The sequence below is a fragment of the Semicossyphus pulcher genome, unplaced genomic scaffold (assembly GCF_022749685.1).
Source record: "Semicossyphus pulcher isolate SPU_LCO1_2020_fin unplaced genomic scaffold, fSemPul1.0.p SCAF_7, whole genome shotgun sequence".
Lineage (NCBI taxonomy): Eukaryota > Metazoa > Chordata > Actinopteri > Labriformes > Labridae > Semicossyphus > Semicossyphus pulcher.
The window spans coordinates 8,899,194-8,920,563 of record NW_027211748.1 but is presented as its reverse complement, the minus strand read 5'-3'; the positions used below and the strand labels follow the sequence as shown (position 1 = coordinate 8,920,563).

At 42.4% G+C, this 21,370-nt stretch overlaps 1 protein-coding gene across 1 annotated transcript in view; it reads right to left on the bottom strand.

Annotated features, from left to right (window-relative positions):
• The window catches only part of LOC138611369 (semaphorin-6B-like), a 32,056-nt gene extending 12,128 nt beyond the window's left edge, over positions 1-19,928 (bottom strand). Inside the window, exons 1-5 of the mRNA XM_069684435.1 lie at positions 19,632-19,928; positions 5,351-5,474; positions 4,130-4,241; positions 3,125-3,185; positions 2,950-3,012 (exon numbers count right to left, since the gene is read on the bottom strand). Coding sequence (XP_069540536.1) covers positions 2,950-3,012; positions 3,125-3,185; positions 4,130-4,241; positions 5,351-5,471 — 357 coding nt within the window. The 5' untranslated portion in view covers positions 5,472-5,474; positions 19,632-19,928. The remainder of the gene's footprint in view (positions 1-2,949; positions 3,013-3,124; positions 3,186-4,129; positions 4,242-5,350; positions 5,475-19,631) is intronic.
• Between the last annotated feature and the right edge of the window lie 1,442 nt (positions 19,929-21,370).

Genomic DNA, 21,370 nt, shown 5'->3' with positions numbered 1-21,370 from the left:
CAAAAGAGAAGGATTTAAGAGGAGGGCAAATCACAAAGTAGAGCACAACTTGAAAGAGACTGTTTTAAACCAAATCTAAGCCAAAAACTACCAGTCAGAGCAAGAAGCCTTATAACAAACACTGATTAAAACAATCCTTACAGGAAATAACACCCTCAAACTCACTCCGTCTGGAGGAACAACAGGACGGGGGCTTTGGAGCGTCTTCAAACTACTGGCTGCTGATTGAGTTGAAATTTAAAGCTGCTTCCTACCACTTAATCTGAAACTTGATGACACTGGTCAGCCCCTCACTTCCTTTGTGATTGTCCTCTTCAACCGTGTCTGATTACATAGAGTTGCAAAGATGGAAAATGACGGCACTTGAGTTAACCCGTGTAAGTTGATGAGTTGTTCATCAGGAACTTCGTCAGTGTGCCTTTTTAAAAAGATATGATGCTAGCTTTTATTACTAGCTAACTGTATCAGATATTTTTGTTGTAGAATAGTGCTGGAATTGAGACAGTGTGTTATTTTCCATAGAATTGTATGTGTACATCGGTTTATAATCTCAAAATGCCAACAAAACAGTGCTCTTAGTTGTGATAGAATTGCAGATGCTCGAAGCGAAAAACAGAGTCTGCACACTGGATCATGCTCCCAAGTAGTTTTTATTTAACTACCGCCACGGATCCGTGCCCTCTCTGCCCAGCACCTGGTCTTTATGGCCTGTGTGTGCGTGCTTTGGTAAACTTTTTATTTGAGAATTGCACATGCTATCACCTGATAGGATTCTAGTCTGTGTTTGAACTGCAGAGGCTAATCAGTGTTGGCATTATTTCTGACCAAAAATTTAATTTGATAAATAAAGTTTTCTTGTGATTTTTTGAAATGTCATAGCAGGAAAGGTCAAAGTTAAAGGAGAGTTCGACAACCTAGAGTTAGATGAGAAGATTATTATCCCTCTCAAGTCGGTACGACAAATGTGTTGCCAGAGCCAGGCGCCTGTTAGCTTAGCATAGCTCATTGCAAAGATTCCAAAATCTTTTAAGCAGCTTCTCTAGCTTCTCTCTTCTCTAATGATCATTAATTAACATGTTATATGTAATTTCTTTAATTTCATACAGAAGGTTACGAGGCAAAAAACGGCACAAAGTCACTGCTTCCAGCCGAGAAATAGTCTAGCACACCACCCTTGAAGCACTGCTTTGGTACAGATTAAACAAACAAAATATAAACGGTCTATTAATGAGTTTTAGAATAGCTGGAAGGAGAAGACAGGCTTGCTTTTTTCAGCCTTTATGCTAAGCTAGGCTAAACGCTGCTATCTAACTCTCAGTCAGAAGGTGTATGAGAGTATTTACCAAAAATTACCCTATAACAACTCTTTCAATGGATGAATCCAGGTGTTTCAGTATAGTTTGTATTCCTGGCTTGTTGGCACAACTTAATGGAACGGAGCCACAAATATTGTTATGAGCTCCACCTGTGCTTTCTCAGTGTTATGAATTCCTGAATGTTTAAAGTAAAAAAGATCTATTCTTGGCCTGTAATAACTTTACATTGCTGCACACTTGCAAAAGGTGCTCTGAGACTGTTTATAGCATTAGCACTAAAGGTTAGCAGGCTTTAGCTAACATTTTTCACCTTTGTCTTTTGTCTTCTTCCTTTCATTCCCTCACCATCTCTTCACCTCAGGCCAGTCTCTCTCCTCCTCTCTTTGTTGCCTCTCTTTTATCACAGCTTTAATTACTTTTTTCAGTCAACATGTTTTCTTCTTTCACCTGTCGTCTTTGAAGCGACACATCTTTTCCTTTTGTTGTATTGCCGCCTCTTTCTTCCTAGCTGATGGCTGCCCTGTCCTGCTTATTTGTCTCTTCCTCAGTTTTCCTCTGCACAAACAAATCCAAGACTTACCCATAGCTCTTATTCTCAGCTGATTTCAATTAATGTTTTCTTCCTGAGGCTATGTCACTCTTTCTGCTTTTTTTGCTCTATAATGTTTCCTGTTACCTATTTTTCTTTTCCCAAGAATTGATTTTGATGGTTGAAATTCACGGCATTCACAATGCAGCCATTTCCCCCTGTAATCACACTCAGGGGGGAAACTCAAATGCTGCTTTTGTACTGTTGAGTTCCAGTAGCTAGCTAGGAATTGATTGAATGCTAGCGTTAGATAACAGCTAGCCAATTGTTAGCATTAAACATATTCCTAGCTTAGTTTACCATTGGCTATGACTAGGTTTAACCCTTGTATCGTGAAATACTATCAAACACTAATGTTAGCTTGGAGGTGGTTAAATGCTAACGTTAGCTGTTGTCTAGCGGTTAATGGAAACAGTGAAATGATAAATATTTGACAGATTTCGTACGTCAACTGTATATTCTTTGTCAACGTGAAACACAGCTGTAGCAGCATTTGAGCTTTCCACCCTGAACATGAGGTCAGAGCAAAAATGGCCACCGCATATGAAAATGTTGAATAATACATTTACAATAAAGCTTATATTTTGGGGTACATCCCAAAAACCAAGCAACCCAAATTTACTCTGTCTTTTGTATTTTGATCACATTCCCTACATATCTTAAAACATTCCCGACATATCTGAAAACATTGTCAACTATCACCTTAAATACAAACATATTTGTTACACTTTGTAGTCAGCCCTACAGGCTGTGAATGATATAAGAAAAAAAGGGGCTCAATGCAGGTGTGCAGAAAAATGGCTTTCAAGCTTCATGCACATCTTTCGGGCTGGGTAACGTTTCAGTGCTTTAGCGTGATTAAGTGATGTGCTGATTCTGTATCAACAAGATCAAATTTGTGTAAATACCGCATGCAGGTGCACCCAGAGGAAATAAGGTTTCTGTAACAGCTGCTGTGTCTGTCCATGCGTGTGATAGTGTAGATAGTGTTGATGCATGTGAGTGCGGATCTCAAAGTCAGAGTGTTGTGTACGAGCGCTGCACCTCATGTTTGCCCTTCATCCGGCACACTCGAATATCGTTCTTATTGGATTCCCACGTCCGTTTCTGCAAAAAGAAACGAGCGACAGTGTGAGTATGTTTGTTATTTGTGTGTGTGGACATTATCATTTATTAGTGCACGCTTGGTTTTGTGTGCAAACAAGGAAAGGAGTCTTACCTTGCTGAAGAACATCTCTTCACCTGCCATGTTGTCCAGCTCCACTCTGTACAAGTCATCTCTGCAACAGATACAACAAATGATTGCTAAAATTATATGAATACATTAATATGATAGAATCCATTATAGATATATATCCATGTGTAAGACAGGGTTCGGCTATTAGTTTTTTGTGCTTTGTCCAGTTAGGAAAGTTTACAAATGTATTTCTTAAACTCATAGCAGAATAAAACTGAATTATAAAATATCATGTTTTAGGATTTGATCAGACAGCAGATGTAATTTAGTAAGTGAGGGCTTACAGAGTTACAGCAGCTTATGTTAATATGCATTTGGCAAAAATTGAAATTGAATGTATTTGTGTTGTACAAAATGACGGCCTGCCTTGTTTATGATTAAATTAAAGTACTGTTGTTGTTGTTGTCATCGAACCATCTCTGTTAGGCGGCCACCTGTTTGTGTTTTTTGGGACAGAAATCTGCTGTGGTCAAACAGGCTGAATCTACCAAATTAAAACTGTGTTTGAAATGTGAATGTTTCATTTAAATAAGGTGGACTGTATTATTCATTTGTGTTATTGATTTGGTACATTTATAAGCCTTTTCATCACGAAGCAATGTCTGCCTCTCTCCTCATGTGGGTGCAGTATTAGAAGCTAGATTAGGTCATATTTATTGGGATTTACATAAGCCATTTTTCAGTGTTTTATAGAGTAAATATTTAAGTGAACACCTGTATATATAATATATAATATAATATACTTCCTCGAGGACCAGATTTGTCTCCTGCCTTCTTATTTTCAATACATCACGTGTTCGAGTAAAGTGAACAAACAGCTCTCACTTGACATTTAACAACAGAATTGAATTCCTCCTCACTGGAACAAACTGAAAATGTCCTCTGCAGAGTGACAGCAGATGGAGGCTGTGGCATCAATTGAAAGCAAAAGGATATTAATGCGAGAGCGTCGGTACCACACAGTTGGAGGCGGTTGCTGTTGGTTACCTGGCTCCTATGTAGAGCGTGCGGTTGACTTGGAGGACCGTCTGGATGTGCAGCTCCTGTCTCTGAGCCGCGCGATGAGCTCTGCCCAGGAACACAGGATACCGCCGCACAACTGAAATGAACACAAAGACGTAAAGTGTTTCATTTTATCAGTTTTTATTTCCCAGTTTCTCAACCTTCCCTCTTGCTGTACTTCCTGCCTTTCTGTGTTTCCTGCTTGTTTGATCGTTTGCCCCGCCCTTATTGTTTTCACCTGTTCCTTAATAAGCCTCATCTTCCAAGTGTGTTTAGTTTTTGTCTGCCCGTTTCTTTTTCGTGGCTGTACCAGTGTTTTACCTGTTTATTCCGTGTTTTCTGGGCCTTGTCATCCTATTTAGATTTCTTCTCTACCATCCACTGACTCTGCAAGCCTTTTGTTCTGCCTTTTATTTTTCCTTTAGCTTGTGCTATTAGACCCTCTCCCTTTTTGTTAAAACCCTAACTTGATGTAAAACATCTTCTTTAACCTTCATTTTAACAGTCTCTCCGCTCTATCTTGATGCTTTTGTTTTGAAGAGACGAACTGTGTAGCAGTTACGGCACACGGAAACACTTCTTCTTGCTGCACGCAGCTCCATAATGAGAAAACCTGTGTGCAGTCATTACTGTTATTTCCTTCCCTCCTTCCTACATTTCAGCTAAATGGGAGCGTACAGATGAGGTGTAGCGAGGAAGTGGCAGCGTCAGAGTCTGAGAAAGTTTCAAAGAGGAGGACAACAGCCTCCACAGGGAGCCCTCATCGTCAGGAGACAGATTGGAAAAACGTCTCATTGTCCTTGACTGCAGGGGAGGGAGAGAGAGGACGTAGCGATCCATCTCCACCTGTCTCCTCCCCTTCTCTCCTCCACCCCTCAGCCTTCTCTCTCCTCGTCTGTATCACCCCATCCGATCCAATTGCCTCCCTCTTTTTTATCTTCCCACACCTCTCAGCACATATAACAATCATTCCGTCTCTTTCCTTTTCCGTCTTTATCTCTTTCTTCCTCTCTTATATTTATGCATACTGCCATTGACTGATGCAGAGAAGTCTCTTTATTTATCTGCATGCCTGGGTAGCTTCAAAGCAACTCTCACCAAGGCTTTGACCCTTGACCCCTGATTTCCACATCCACCATGCAGCCATTTATCAATGTATGCTGCACATACAGTCACACACACACACAGCGGGAGGGAGAAACATACCCTCCACGGGGACGTAGCTGAGCGGACTGGGTTCCTCTGGGAATGAGCCGTCAGCCAGTTGAAGCAGCAGGAGCAGAAATGTGAGGGGAGGAGCCACAGTCGCCATGGCAGCAACACACATATACTGTTAACAGAGAGAGGGGAGAGAAAATGTCATTGTTGTGTACTCCATATGAGAAAATCTGTGTATTGACAGATTTTCTTTCACAGGTCCGTGTGTGTGTTTGTGTGGGTGTGTTTGTGAGGACAGGGTCAGAAGTGCAGCGAGGTGACTGCTGCCACCAACCTGGCTCCAGCAGGGAGCTAATGTGCCTCCATTGTCTGCTCCGTGATATAATGGGGATCTATTGTCAGAAATGTCACTCCATTGTCAAACAGTGTGAATCGAAGGCGACTCTCTCAGCCATATAACACGGCAAGAGACACAACAGTCGCAGCGTTACAAAGCCACGTCGGGGTGGTTGTGTCTCTTTCACTAGTTGTGTTTCTATGTGGACATATGGAGGTTATACTGCGGGTAATTAGAGACAAAAATGAATAGCTGGTCTGTAAAGATCAGAGAGAGGAAGGGGTGACTGACTCGGGTTAGCTGGACAATGTCTTCTAAAGGTCAAAAGTCATGCATGCTCTAAATCATGAGCAAGGAAAAGGGGGGAACAGATTTTAGTGTTTAAAAAGTTAAGAGGCCACAAAAAGGTCATTCAGTGCAAGATATGTGCAGGCTCAGACATGAGTTTAAATCTTCACTGACTTAGAAACCTGGTTGCATCACGCACATAAAGAGAGACTTCACAGATACTCCTCTTTAATATCAAACATGCACTTACTACAAGATTTGAAAATAGTGGCCCATCACTCAGTACAAGTTATTACGTACCACCTCACATGATCTCACGAGGGAGCAGATGTAAATGGTAAATGGACTGCACTTCTATAGCGCTTTTCTAAGTGCTTTTACACTACATGTCACATTCACCCATTCACACACATTCACACACTGATGGCAGAGGCTGCTTTGTAAAGTGCCTAACTGTCAATCAGTCATCACTCTTACACCGTTGGATGGCTATATGCCACCGTGAGCAATTTGGGGTTCAGTGTCTTGCCCAAGGACACTTCAACATGCAGACTGAGGGATCTGGGGATCAAACCACCAACCTTCCAGTTGAAAGACGACCACTGAGCGCACAGCCGCCCCATACAAAACAAAGCACAGACTGACTATAAATCGCTGTAGACAAAACCCAAAAACAGAATTACTGACAAGCCTGGATCAGAAAATGTTTCGGGAGACGAGGTCAACACACATTGTCTTTTCTTTAGCGAGAACTGCAAGTTAGGTTGTTCAGGTTCATTTCCTGTATGCTAGCTAACGTAAGCATTAAGCAATGCTAACAGCTGCTTCGAAAGGAGATGAAGTGGCCACTTCATCCCCTTGTAGCTTTCTGTTTAATGGGCAATTGTGGTCCTGCTCGGAAAATGCTTGTTATCATCCAGATTTAAAATCCTAAATATCACACATTTGATTTATGTGGACAGCTCTGACGAGTCTGCAGGCCATTAGGGAGGCTGGATCTCACATCTCACATAACCAGATAATCTATAGGCCGAAAATCAGTAGCTACAAAGGTCCCAGACCAGATTCCTCCTGCAATTGTTGTGTCAGCTGCACGCTGAGTGAGAATGCTAACACACTCATGTTTAGCAAGTACCATCTTCATTATGTTCACAATCTTACTGCTAAAATTTGCTAATAGCATTTTCATTGGCATTAGCTTTAGCATTAAACACAGTCCTGGACAATAAAGAAATGTTGACCTGATTCTTCTCCAGATGAAAAGTAAGGAGTCAAAGTGTGCAGAATGAATCCTCCTGGGACAATAATTGTTTGGGCAAAATGTAATAGCAGTCCATCCAGTAGATACTTCAGTCTTGACTTGTGTTGTGGGCGGATAGACACGCCAACATTGCTATCCAAAGAGCCATGCTGCTAGCTTAACTAAAAACCCACATAAAGGAGTGAAACAGTCAAAAACAAGCCCCCCTGCTGTACATCAGCATCCCTCTCACCTATTAAACCAAGACAGCGGAATAACACTGCCTCACATAAGTTACTACCAGTCATAACTCATGGCAGTCACACCATCAAACACATGTTTAAATGTAGAAGCTTTTCTGTGCATTTACTCCAAATGCCCGTGGCTCAGCTGCACAGCTTGCGTCTTTGATGTGAGAATACTTTGAAAGAAGAGGAGAAACAAAGAAAAGGGGAAGAAAAGACACGGCAAATGAGGGGAACGAAAAGGGCGGAGTACTCAGGTTTTGTCTTGGGTTTGCTGAGGGCGCTGCTAAATCCCTGGAAAATGTGGATTTTGATGGAACACAATAAAAAGAAAGGTTAGAAATTGAAAAAAAGATGAGAGCAATATGAATTCTGTTGCCGTCAAATCAACCTGAAAACCACGTTTACCCCCCAACCCCCGCCTTTTCCTTTCATCCTCCATCTCTCGCCCTCCATCACCCACACCTTCCTCTCATCATTTCTCCATCTTTATATCTCTCTGCTTGTCTGTTGCAGGATGAAAAAAAACCCACGACTGTTTTCAAAGATAGAGCGGCAGGTAGGGAGGTAGATGTGTTAGTTGCTAAGGTGACGACAACCGCTATTCAAAGTACACAGATGCACCCAGGTGTAGCATGCACATAGTCGTATATGTAAGCATTTGTGTTGCCAACACTTCAGACTGTGCATACGTTGGAGTGACAAGCTGTTTGAAGACATCAGAGAGGAGATGGTGGCTGAAGACTATACACCGGGGGCCACTTGAAATGAAATTCCAGCCTAAAGATTGCAGGTTTGACGGCTCTAAGCCTCCACCTCATCAGCGGCATCGGAGGAGCCCTGAGGGGGGAGGAGGGTTTGCTCCGTCTGACTCTCCATTGGGATTTCCTGAACTAGAACTGATTGAGGTTTAGGGTCAGGCTCATTTCATTACAGCCGTTTCATGAGAGGGGTCCACATTTGATGCTTAAACCTAAAATGAAATTCCGTTTCCTTGTGCGGACTAAAAAGGATGTAATTAAATGAAACGTGTGTTACAGTGAGATTCGGCATCGTCGGTAATGGACTGGTATTGTCACATGAAAGTCTTGCTACAGCTGCGGTCCATCTCAGAGTCCTGTCAAATCTGTACACACAGATATGATACGCCTAATATTAGATTCAGTGTGACTTCCACTTTCATTCACTAGCATCATCCCTGATGTCCATTGCATAATAGATGTGCATTTATCTGCTTAAAAACTACAGAAAAAGACGCCCGATGACTCAAGACTCGCCTGAAAATCATCCAATTTTAAAGTAATCCACTGATGGTTGTCTGTGAATCAATGGCTCTCTTGCTTTTAGGATTTAATAACAGCTATTTCAGAACACTTTCAAAAGTGCAAATTTGCCGAAATTGATATAAATACAGACTAAAAACACCCCTGGAGCATCTCATATCTTCTCATATCTCACTTCTTATGTCCTCAAGACTCGTCTCCTTGTGTCCCTCCCACCTCAGATTTGAGGAGACACCAGGAGAGGACTCGAGGTCACAGGAATTTAACTTAAAAGAAGGCTGCCTTGTGCCCTGGGAAGTCGGTCAAGGTTTGGTTACAGAGGAGGTAATAGCTACTTAAACTGCTGTGCGTTGGTTGTATTTCTATTTGACCTTCTTTTCATTGTCTTGTAATCTCGTACAGCATTTTCTTTTTTCCTGTTTTCAACTTTTTGGGTGTTTCCAGTCAATATTCCGACTCTGCCTACCTGTGTCACGATTTTCTGGGGGGACCGACATCAGTACGTACTAAATATGACGTGTGACACAGCTGCATCGTCTGCCGCCGGATTGTATGATCGCTCTCAGAAGAACAACAGTGTTCATGACTACCTTTATTTTTATAGTTTGTACATTCCTGCTGTGTCATACTCTTTTTTTTAACATCACAGGTGCAGAAAAGACTTCCTCAGAGGATACACCTGTGCGTCCTCGCACACAGCTCCTCTGGTGAGCCTCCTCTCTCCTCAAGATGCCTTTAAAGAACTGAGAGTGAGAGATCAATTTCCGGGTCACAGGCAGGACGACAGGAGAGAGACGAGATGAGTAGGAACAAAATAGAGAAATTAGAAAAGCCTCATATCTCACTTAATCCATGCCACTTCCTCTTTATGTCCCTCGAGCACTTTGGGAGCTGTAGTTTCTTTCATTTTTGCATTGTCACTATCTCTTTTGTCATTACCAAGGCTGAAACACTCTCTCCATTCTGAAACAGATGTATTAGAAACCTGCAGACAAAAAGCCCAATTTTAAATGGCATACATGAAATTTGTTGCATAAACTGCCCTAAAGCAAATTTAGTACTCTTATAGGCAAAATGATCCCAACGTATTCTGTGTATAGTGATGTGTGACATTCCTGGCTCAGACATGTAACACGCATTAAAAGCCTGCAAGTAAAGAGTGAGAGAGAGAGAAGGCCTGAGGTTCAAAGCTGGGCTTCCCTCTTTCCTTCCTCACACACAAATTCACTTGCAAAGCGCCTCCACATGCTACAGACCTGCAGCCAATCATTGATGGAGCTTCCTCATTAGAGTGTGTATTGATTAAGAGTATTGATCCATAAGGTAAACCATCAGATCTGGGCCAAGGCCAGTATGTTAGAGCTCTGCTGCTGCCCGGCCAGCGCCGCGGCAGAGGCGGTATTTTTATCGCTCTCGGCTATATAAAGAGGTTTGGGGCAGCGCTTTGGCGTTTGAATATCAAGGCTTCTGAGTTTTCCCAGCAGACGGGTGAAGGATAAAAGACAGAGAAGACAAAGACTGCTCCAGACTTTCAGCTTCATCAAGCTGCAAAAGAAAACAGGCCGCTGGTGACAGAACGAGTATCAGGAAATCAAGTGAGGAGAGAAGATGGGCTGTTATGCTGTTTGTGTCAGATCATGTTGGCGTGATAGGATCAAATGGTGTGACACGGACACGGCTATCATGGGACGCATGTAATGAAGGCGACAGACACACTGTAATCTACCCTCATCAGGCCACCCATTAGTGAATCACCTGCTAACACTCACATCATTAACCAATCAGCAGGTCATCTGAAGGAGCAGAATCACCTGCTCGTGTCTTATCAGTCCGTCCATATGTTCGGTCCTCATCAGCTGGGACTGAGTCTTCTTTACATTCCCTCCCATGATCCTCCCCTCAGTGGCCTTCAGTGTATATTGGACATGCTCATATTTGCACCATCTCGACTAGTAAAGCCGCTGAGCAAGATCAATACCCTCTCATCCTGCTAAACACAGACAGAATAAAGATCCCTCTCCCCGTTCGCACAGAGGAGCATTTACTGAACACGAGGAAACACTGAGGCATAAACACCAAAGGCTTTAGCAGATAAAGCAAACCAAACGTCACTGATTCTGCGAGTGCTGTTGTCGAGCTGCTTGAGCCATGACCTGTGCAGCACGCAGCCACAGCACAGACAGTAATTAATCCTCTGATACGTATGCGTGTGCGTGCATGACACAGATATTAGACGAGTTCAATCCAAACACATCTTTCCGTGGCGTTGACTTTTCGCACGTCTCTGCAACTGGACTGTTTCTGATGCAATGTGTCAAATCTGTTGTTGTGATTAGGTCTACATGTCTCCCTCTCTCTCTCTCTCTCTCATTCTGTCTCGCGCCCGCTCTCTAGCTGCTGCAGCCACTCCACTCTGTGCCTTTGTTACCGTAGCAACCAATAGCAAAGCCAGGCAGAGATGTTGTATTGCAGTAGATGTAAAAGCGAGCAGGGCGGGTTCGTCCTCTAACACATACATGCACACATTCCTATAGACACACTGATGCATACAATTAAACATGAACCCAGATCTATGTGCATTCAGATGAGTGTGCATGAACACATACATGGACACCAATAAGGGGGGAGGTGGGGGTCCCCTCTCTGTCAGCGAGGAGGGGGATGGGGGAGCTGCAAAGATTTTGTCTACACATATTATCCACGAAACGGCAAGACAGTCATGTGAAATCATTTGAAATCAATAGGACAATATTCAATGAAACATAACAATGCATTTATTACATTCACTCAGAGAAGATGCTGAGATTTTTTTGTGGGGTTTCCCTTTTAAAGATGTAAAATTTCAGCCTGACTAAGCTTCCAGAGAGATCATCTTTAGTCCATTAGAGGTGATTTAGACAAAACACTGAGCTGGACGTGAGATCAGCTGCGACACACACCTGATTCTGGACAAAATAAGTAATTCGGCGAAGATAAAACTAGTTTTTACTGCTTTTTTTCAATAGAAGCTCTTCTCTGTCAGGTGCTTATTTTAAATTTTGAAAACAAGATTGATTAAATAAGTGTAATTTGGATTTAAATGTGGAAAAAAAAGCTCTATAAACATGAAGACCAGGCTGTAACAGAATCCTTTGCACCCTCTTCTCATCAGCTCGCTTCTTGAAGACAGCGTTCAGGTTAAAGCCCGGAATAAAGCAAGAAGGCCTGAGGGTAGAAACTCAGACACGGGCTAAACTGGGAGAAGTGGGTCACCTTCACAGTTCCACCCTACAAGCTCTACAGCTTCATTAATAGACTTTAAACAGATTTCCACAAAAAAAAAAGGAAATTGCATGAACAAATTATAAGCGTGAGGGATTTCAGAGTGTTTTTCTTGCAGAGCTGATTCCAAAAAAAAAGTTCAGAAAAAACATTACGATGCTCCAGAAATTAATCTCACAGTTTGTCCATCAACAACACCAGGATGTGCATTATGAATAAAGATGTTCCTCTCAGATGCATCGCCTCCGGCTTTAACAAAAAGTTGTTAGGAATACAAGTATTAATGGACTGAGTCGATGTGATGCCAACAACAGCTTTTTCAAATTTACTTCAACTCTGACAACAGAGAACAATCTGCCTAAAGCCTTTTACGCACATGGATGCACTTCACTCAAAATGACTGGAAACAAGACACGTTTCACACTAAAACACTGACAAACCTGTCTTAAACTTTACCTTAAAGTCCTAGGAATCGTTTCTAACAACTACAGAAATATCAGCACGTTTAGCGTTCAGCTGGTTTGACTGCAACTTGATTAAAAGTGTTGGACCATCTATAACGTAAGGAATCCAAATGGGGTAAAAGCTCAAGTATTAGGATCCATGTGATAGTTGGCTATGCATCAGAAGAGCAGCAGTGGAAGCCAATAACTCTAATGTTAAAGGCAGAATGAGTAGGATTAGTCAGTTGCAGTTTGTAAACACAACATTCAAACTTGGCCTGAACTCCCCGGCTCAACGACCCCAGGAGTTTCCTCTTTGATGTGTGCTTTTGATCTGGCACCTGGTCATTTGGCTGGTCATTTTGTCATTGGCTGGGGGCTACACACCCAAAGGCTGATGCCCATAAACATCCAATTAAAGGAATATCCTTTTCATTCTGACTTTGAAATTCCTTGTTACAGGAATAATTGAACATTTTGCTGAATGGTTTTTAGAAGATAAGATAAGATAAGATAAGAAGATTGCTACCACACTGACGTTAGCATCCTGATAGTTTTGCTTAGTGGGCTACAAAGACTGCAAAAGGGAGGTTAGGCTAACCTAACTTCAGCTTAAGAAAGAAACCAACCTACTGTACCAGTCCTCTAAAGTAAAGTGTAAAAATGATAACTCAAATTATGTGCTGGATTGTTTCTTGGTTTGGAGCAGTAACTTTCAGGAGTTTACATTTGTCTGGCAACAACACAGAGCCACAAAATAGTCCTACACATTACCTCCATGAAACTGTGAATTCATGTTTTTACCGGTCAATACAACGTTTTTAAGGATAAATGTTTTTCATTCTGCATTTGAAATTCCTTGTTACAGAAGTAACAAAACATTTTGCTAAATGCTTTAAACCTTTTCCCGCAGAGGTAACCTAGATAAGGTTGCTACCACTCTCATTTCTGTACGTTAACATGAAGCTACAGTTAGCAACCTGTTAGCTTAATCTAGTACAAATACTAGAAACAGGGAGGTTCAGCTAGCCTAGCTTCAGCTTAGTAAAGAAACCCACCTATTACTCCTCTAAACAAACGTTAAGTGGAAAATGACAGCTCTAAGTATGGAGCAGTAACTTTGAGGAGTTTCCATTTGTCTGACAACAGCACAGAGCCAAAAAATAGTCCTACACATAACCCCCGTAAAACTACAAATTCATGTTAGTTCACCTTCTTTTTTGTACTGATAAATTTTAACAATAACTAATGCACTCGTTAGTACTTTGGAGAAGCTTATAGCGAGGCTAGCTGTTTGCCCCTGTTCCCAGTCTTTGTGCTAAGCTAAGCTAACTGGCTGTTGGCTGTAGCTTCATATTCATGTGGAGACACTCTTCAAAGAGTATTTTTTAATAGACACCTAACTCTGTTTGTAAATGTCACACACAAACTCGTAGAGTGAACTGAACTTTCATGAATTAAATGTGTGCCAGTATTGCGAGCTTAAGAGTATTAATGGAAGTTCAGAGTTGTTGCTCTACAAATAATTTTCAGTGGTATCAGATTTCGGTTATACCGGTAGAACCACATGATGTCAAAGTAGGCCAGAGTGATGAGAAATTAACACCCAGATATTTGTTAAGATTGACAGACCTGCTCACATGCACTCATATACACACACACACACACACACACATTCTTATACACACACATACACACCCATTCATGTTCTCCTCAGCAGTGGAATCACTGTGTCAAGTCTTTATCTTATCGAGGTGGAGGCGATATTCCCTCAAGTGGCTGCCTGTCTCCTCCGAACGCTTCTAATCAGAGTTGAGGGAATCTGTCTTTTGCTGTTAAATATCCTAAAATACTATTCAATCTACAGGGTCATTTATATGCTAATGCAAAGGTTACCTCTGCATAGGCACTTGACGCAGACGTGTGCTGCCTGTTAGGTTACGTGTGCGATAGAGGTAAAAAAAAAAAAAAGAGATGGAAGAAAGAAGACTGAGATTGTGGGAGTGAATGAAGGAAAGATGGAGATGAAAAGAGAAGATGTAAGCGGAGGAGATGAAGAAGGAGAGGAGGTACAGAGAGAGAGGAAGGGAAATATTCCCCTGGGTGTGTGCCATAGGTAATTAAAATAGGATGGACAGAGCTGGAGTCTAGCCAGGGAGAGCTCCATCTCCCCTCAGACTTCTTCCCCAATCAGGCCTTCTGCCTAAAGCCAAATTGCTGCTGGTGACGGACACACAGTGGCGTACGGATGCAGTGAGTTATCAGCTTATACATAATGGACAAGTACATACAGAAGGGATAAACACAGAGCTTAGAAGTGCAGGCGCAAAACAATCAAACACCTGCAAAAATGACAAAATCTGGGCTACAAAACAGGTGATGTATGTAGTTCTTGTGCTGCTCTGACATGCACATGAAAAACAACACACAAACACGCGCGTGCACATTTATAGTGCTGTAGAAAGCTGCAGCAAGGGCAAACGTTCCTAACCAGAGTTTGACTGCAGTAAGCACATATACATTCACTGCACAGCTCCGAGCTGGGGGCGAGCACATGAGTATGCAGTGCACGCACACAGACACACACTATGAGCACAGAGTCCAACACACACACACACACACACACACACAAGTGCGTACGACAGCAATGAAGATGCGGTCTAATTACACAGCAGTGACAGGGGTTTTTCATCTATGAATTTAACCTGTTTTAGCGTTTTCTTATTCTGATTGTAACACGGTGTAATGGTGCATTTTGTACTGTACAAGGTAGCAACCGTCTCCAGGGAGCTGTGTGATTTTCGAATGTACAGAACAAAGACGGATCATCTTATTGCTGGAAAATTGGTGCTCTTGTCGTATGAATAAACTGTCAAACCTGCAGAAAATGTAAGATTTCTGGTTTGTTGGCTTTCCAGGTTTTGCTCACCACAGCCAAACATCTCCCTGCCTTTCATTCAAAAATGCTAAATAGGTTTTGTCTCAACGTGGCAGCCATTACCATACATATCACATGCAGTTAGTGGCTTCTCCTCTGCTGTTATAGGAGGAGGCACGGGGCTGAAAGGTAGCTCATACTCTCATCATGTTGCTCTTTGTGTGCTGTGATCACCAGTAAGGGTAAATATAGCTCTTTTGGCAGAAGCCTGCTAAGAGGATCACAGCTCACAATAGGTGGTCGACACATAACAGACATCAAAATGCCAACAAAATGAACCGGCATGGATTGACATGTGCACACACACAGGCACATGATGCACACACCAACACACCCGTATACGCAGAGACAACACCTCCCATGAGAGCCCCCTCTCTCTCTCTCTCTCCTCCTCCTCGAAGGTATAATTGTGTTGCTGCTCCTCTCCTCTCAGTTGTGACTGGGCCCCAGATGAAAAGGCGTAATTAAAAGGGAAAAAGTTGTGTTTGTTGCAAAAAAAGATGGGATGGGTGTGGGAGAGGACAGGATGAAGCAGAGAGAAAGATTAGCCACAACAAAGCTTCATTGGCTGCAAAATCATCTCGAGTAGCTGGGAGACAAAGGAATCGGATGCGCCTTTATCTCCAAATAAAAAAGTCTTCCAAATCCCTGTGGCTAAGCTGCCATAACTAAAGCTGCCGTTGGCTTAGGTCCTCGCTGAATTTGTTGGACAACAAAAGCAGAGACATTTAAGAAGATATACCAAGCTAGCGAGAAATATACATATATACCTCCTCGATTTTTTGCAAAGAAGTAGAAAGTAAAGAGCCTCAGCAGTGGTGGCATTTGAGAAAAGGTTACTTTGTTCTTTGCTTATTTGTTTGTGTGTGTGCGTGGAAATGTGTGTGAGAGCGTCAGTGAGAGTGTAAAGTGGAGAGTCCTGTTCTCACTTTGCAATTGTACGATGTAAATGGGACCATGAAAGGTGAAAGATTAGACTACCTCCATCGCTGTGAGTTGAAACAGCTGCGATATCACTCACCACCAAATTGCGAGGCAGTTAGACGGGAGGAGCAGCTGCATGCAAAGAGACGGGCTCGTTTCAGGGACAAACCAACTCAGAATATTTAGCTCACGTACACTAATACAAACACACACATACAATATGCATGATGCACACTTTCATATACAGTGCATGTGCCATTGCACATCTGCCTGGTCGTTGGATGAAGGCGTGTCTGAGCCGACATTAAGGTGATACAGTAAGAGCAGCAACGCTCTGCAAAATGAACACATGTGTTAGCGCGTTATAGACCACACAATGTGCACAGGGATGCATAAAGAAGAAGCTGCACCTCCAGGGAGGAATCATCGAAGACAGAGAGTCATAAAACTGAAGATGCATGGCCGCTGTAAAGTATATGAGGGGTTTCTACATTGAAAACAACTGCCAGGTATTATTACACGCTACATGCGGCTGAAACGGCAACCAAATCCACATCATGCAGCCACATGAGCATCATTTATCTTGTGGTTACGGGACCATGGACAGGTGATGCTCTTTAGCCTGTGTGGTGTTACTTTTCTCCTCTTAACATCTGGAAAGGCTTGTCGGGAAAAGCCAGTTAGGCTCCTGAACACCTCTCACATCAACAGGGAGAAGGTTTTGCATGAGGGAGTTTATTTTGAATATACCTGTCTGCGTGACTCCTGACCCTCCGCCCTCCTAAATCCTGCACAATAGCTCCCTGAGGTGCTCGCTCAGAGGAGCACCCTGCTGCAATAGGTCACGCAGCAGATGCCTGACCAGCGAGGTTCCTTCTGATCCTACTGCCTTCAGGTCTGCACATTTCAACACCCTTTTGATTTCGTACTTAAGAACCCCTCCAGACAAACATGGCGCTCTGTGTGAGGCTGGGACTCCTGTAACTGGCGGCTTTTTAGTAAAATAAGCATTCCTCTAAATCTCTTAGCGCTAGTCATAACTTTGCTTTATTTTCTGATCAGATTAGAGTCTAATCCTGTCTACTTTGTGGAGCAGAGCGAGGTGGTTACTTGGGCGCTGATGGGAGTTGATAGAGCTAGTTTAGAAAGTGACTTAAAGTTTATCTAAACACCAAAAGAGCACACTTTGGCATTCCTTCATACATAGGCGACAGTGAGTGGGAGGTTTCTCCAGACTGTGCGAAAACAGAGAAATCTACAGTGAGTCTTGCTTTCAAAGATTGATAGAAAAATGGTAGATTGAAGATGCTGTCCTGTGCAGCTCAGGTTTGGCAAAAAGAAACAAATCAATCCCATTTTCTGATATGAAGCAGGGAAAGAAAACAACAGATTCAGTGGCAGCTCAGAGCCTCACAGTCAATGTTCCCCTCTGAGCAGCAGAGGTAAAGAGAAGAAATTTGTGCCGATTGCTTGACGTATTCTCTTGGCAAAAGGAACAGAGGAGCTGTTAGGTAACAACTCACTTCTTCCAACATCTTCTGTCTGATTCATCTCCCTCTCTTTAACACGCACACACATTCAGAAGATCTCAGACTGTTTTCTTACACATTTCTAGAAACGTGCTCTTTAGTAATCCCAACGCGCTAATCTGCCATCCATTTACTCCCTTTGAGAGCATTCTGTATTATGCTGCAATCCACTCTCATTTTCCCCCCCGTGCTTGAGATGGCGTGTTTGCGGCTTAGCATGTGTGATTGAATAGGGTCCTGTGTGATCAATAGAGCTCATTAAATGTCCCTGTGGGTAGTTGTCTCACCCTCAGGCTCTCTTAGATTGCTTTTACCTGCAGCCTGCTCGGCCTTATTGCTTCAAGTGCTTCCAACTTTGTTTGCGGCGTAATTAATTTCCTAATTGAATTACTCAAGCCTGGCCTTTGTGTGCTATTTTCCTAAATGTGGATTGAAGTATCCATTTGGTTGCCTTCAGTGCAGGCTGGGGGTGTTTTTTGGGGTTCGCTGTATGCTCGGGATGGGCGGGTGGAGGCTGAGGGGAAACAGTGGCTGCACCTGTTGTTCCCTGCGGTGGCTGTGTGGTGGGGTTAGCACCTGCTCGCACGGCTGCTGTGAGGCTGTCTGTGTGGGCAGCGGGGCTAACAGGGAGACCATTCACACCCGCTCAGACTGCTGTCTGCAGCCCTTCTCCTCTCAGCGCTCGTTCACGCTCAGCTCCCTGCTCCATCATTTTCTTCTTTCTGCCGTTTACATCCTCACTGTAGCCTGCATGGCAGATTGCTATCTGCCACACTTCATCCTTTGTATCCCCCAGTCTGTCTGTCTATAACTCTGTCTCTCCTCCTCCTCCTCCTTTTCTTTTTTGTCTCCAACCATCTCTTTCCTTTCACCTCACACTGAAACACAAACATAAACAGCAGCAGCTGGGAGCTGTTAAAGTCCTTCTGTAGGAGCTGGATAGCTTTTAGTGTGAAGGATGAAGCTGTAAACAATAAATTACATAAAACTACTAAATCACTTCAGTATAAGAGCGGGGACGCAGTGAGTGAGCATTTAACTTGGGCCAAGGAGGTTGTTGACTGTGCTGTGTGCAATTTATTGAGAGTGTGCAAGACACAATTTGGACAAAAGACATATTTTAGAGAATGTTTCAGTTTCCAGCAGCTGTGTTTGGATCTGTGTTGACATTGGCTGTCTAAGTTAAATACTAAGACAAAGATATTTGGCATCGTTAATAACTGGGCTATGTTTAATTTCATAAACAGTGTGCTCAGTGCCACTCCTGTTTCTCTGCTCTGACTGAGTAATGACATAATCAATTGGCTTTATGTGCCTCCAAATCATCACATGTGACCTTTAACAGGAGACCTTAAGCAAATATTGAATAAAACATTGACACAGGGGGACAATTAAAGATTAAATACAACATCTGAAAGCAATAAGCCTCATTTACATCCCGACCTACGATCCGGGTCGTGATCCAAATAAGAATTTCAATCAGGCTTTGTGCTCCTCTTTGCGTTGCAGTGTTAAAATGTGCGAGAATTACGAGCCCTTATTTTGCTGAGACATCACTTCAAACCCAGCGCTGTGAGGATCCTATGCAACACGTGAAAGAACAATGATATGTAACAAAGATGATGTGGATTCAACATGAAACTTGAAGCAGAAACAAAGAGCAGTTCATGTCCACACATGTCCAGACGATCCAAACACACCCGGAGGAGAAATAATGCAGCACCGCGTTTGGTGGCAGTAATAAAAATGCGCACACGCTGTATATACCTGTTCATCCCATCCACCCCCCTGTCTCCTTTAACACATAACCATCTCCCAGTCCCTCCATTTGGAACACTCACCGCACCAGATGGCCAGGTAGGGAGGCGGAGGCAGGTGCCAGTCGCCAGCTCGCCCTCTCCGGTCGCTCGTGTCCCTCTCTGTGGAGAAAGGGGCTGATGGATAGCGCGGCTCTCGGTATCCAAAGCCTCAGTGAAATAACAGCAGCTCCTCAGCCGCACCTCACCTGTCTCTTCCCTGTATGGTCCCTGCGCGCCGCCGTAGCATCACCATTTAACGAGCGCGTCCAAAACGCCCAGTGCACTACAAAACGTCTTTTCTGTTCCTTTTCAAAGAAAAAGTCTGTAGTCTTAACGTGTAAATGGAAACGTAGTGAGCGTTTCTGTGATCCAGATCACGTTATCTCTCTCGGTGCAGCCTTGTTCAAAATCCCAAATCCTGCAATTGCGGACTAAGTCTTCATTCAGGGGGGGCCGGCCGGTTGTCTGTCTGCACTTGGTCAGGCTTCGGCTTTGAAATCAGCAGTCAGCAAAAATGTAAAATCCCCCCTTAGAAAATTTACAGTGTCGAGGTGAAATGTCCAAACGCAGAGCAGTCACAGTGACAGCAGGGGCCCATAATTCACAGCCCCTGAAACCTAGTCCTGCAGTGGATCAATGATGAATGGAGGACCTCTCTCTCTCTCCCTCTCTCTCTCTCTCTCTCTCTCTCTCTCTCTCTCCCTCCCTCTCTCTCTCTATCACACACACAAACACACACAGACATACACATTCTGTGACAAACCATTATGGAAAAAAGGTGTTTGATGATGCTCGGGAATTTAAAGGGCTTTTAAAGCTACAGTAGTCATAATATAGGCAACATTATATAAACCAGTAAATAAAACATGAATAAGATTAATCAGACTTTATCACTTATATAGCTCATTATAGCTTATCTTTAAACACAATATAAAGATTGGTGTGAAAGAAAAAATAATTACACCATGCGCTCTTTGGGGGAAATGATGAAATAGAGAAATAATAAAAATAGTATCACTAATGCGTTTGATGCATGACTATATTGGTATTTATGTGCAATATATAATGTACAGATAAACATCTGACATTTATCACATTACTATTGCCTTCTAATGCTGAACAGTCGCAAAAAGTGAATGTTCTCTTTATTTTGAGATATACACCTATACATTTTTTATAGTAATAAAATAAATATATATAGTAATATTTTTTTTATTTATGTGGAAATTTCTTTTTATTTCTATTTTTTACTGCTACATTTAAGTTGGTTATATTGTACTTTTTTCTTCACAGTTAAAGTTACATAGAGATAATATTTTGTATTCAAATTAGGACAGTTTCTAAAACACCATGCATTATTATAGAGCCCTATTTTTTTTTGCTTATATATTTATTGGTTGTCTATTTTGTATTTCAAAATTCAGCATTTCACTGCATAATGTAGAGATGTAATAAGAATGTAACAAAAAAAAAAAACTCACAAATGCCATTAGTTTAGTACATTTCAGGAAGAATACCTCTGTGTTTTTGATTAAGTAAGATTTTGAATGCAGTACCTGTGGTACCTGAGTAAAGGATGTCAATATTTGTTCACTACTCATTCTGGACAAGGTTTTTAAACTACAAGAGTCAAGAGAATATAAAACACAAACTCTTTTTTTAGTTCTATGTTATATCTTTATTGTATTTTTAACTTCCATGATCCTATGTCTGATTGTATTTATTCATTTGCTGTTTTCCCTTTGTTCTGGGTTTTGCTAATATTTGGAGAAGTGTGTTAT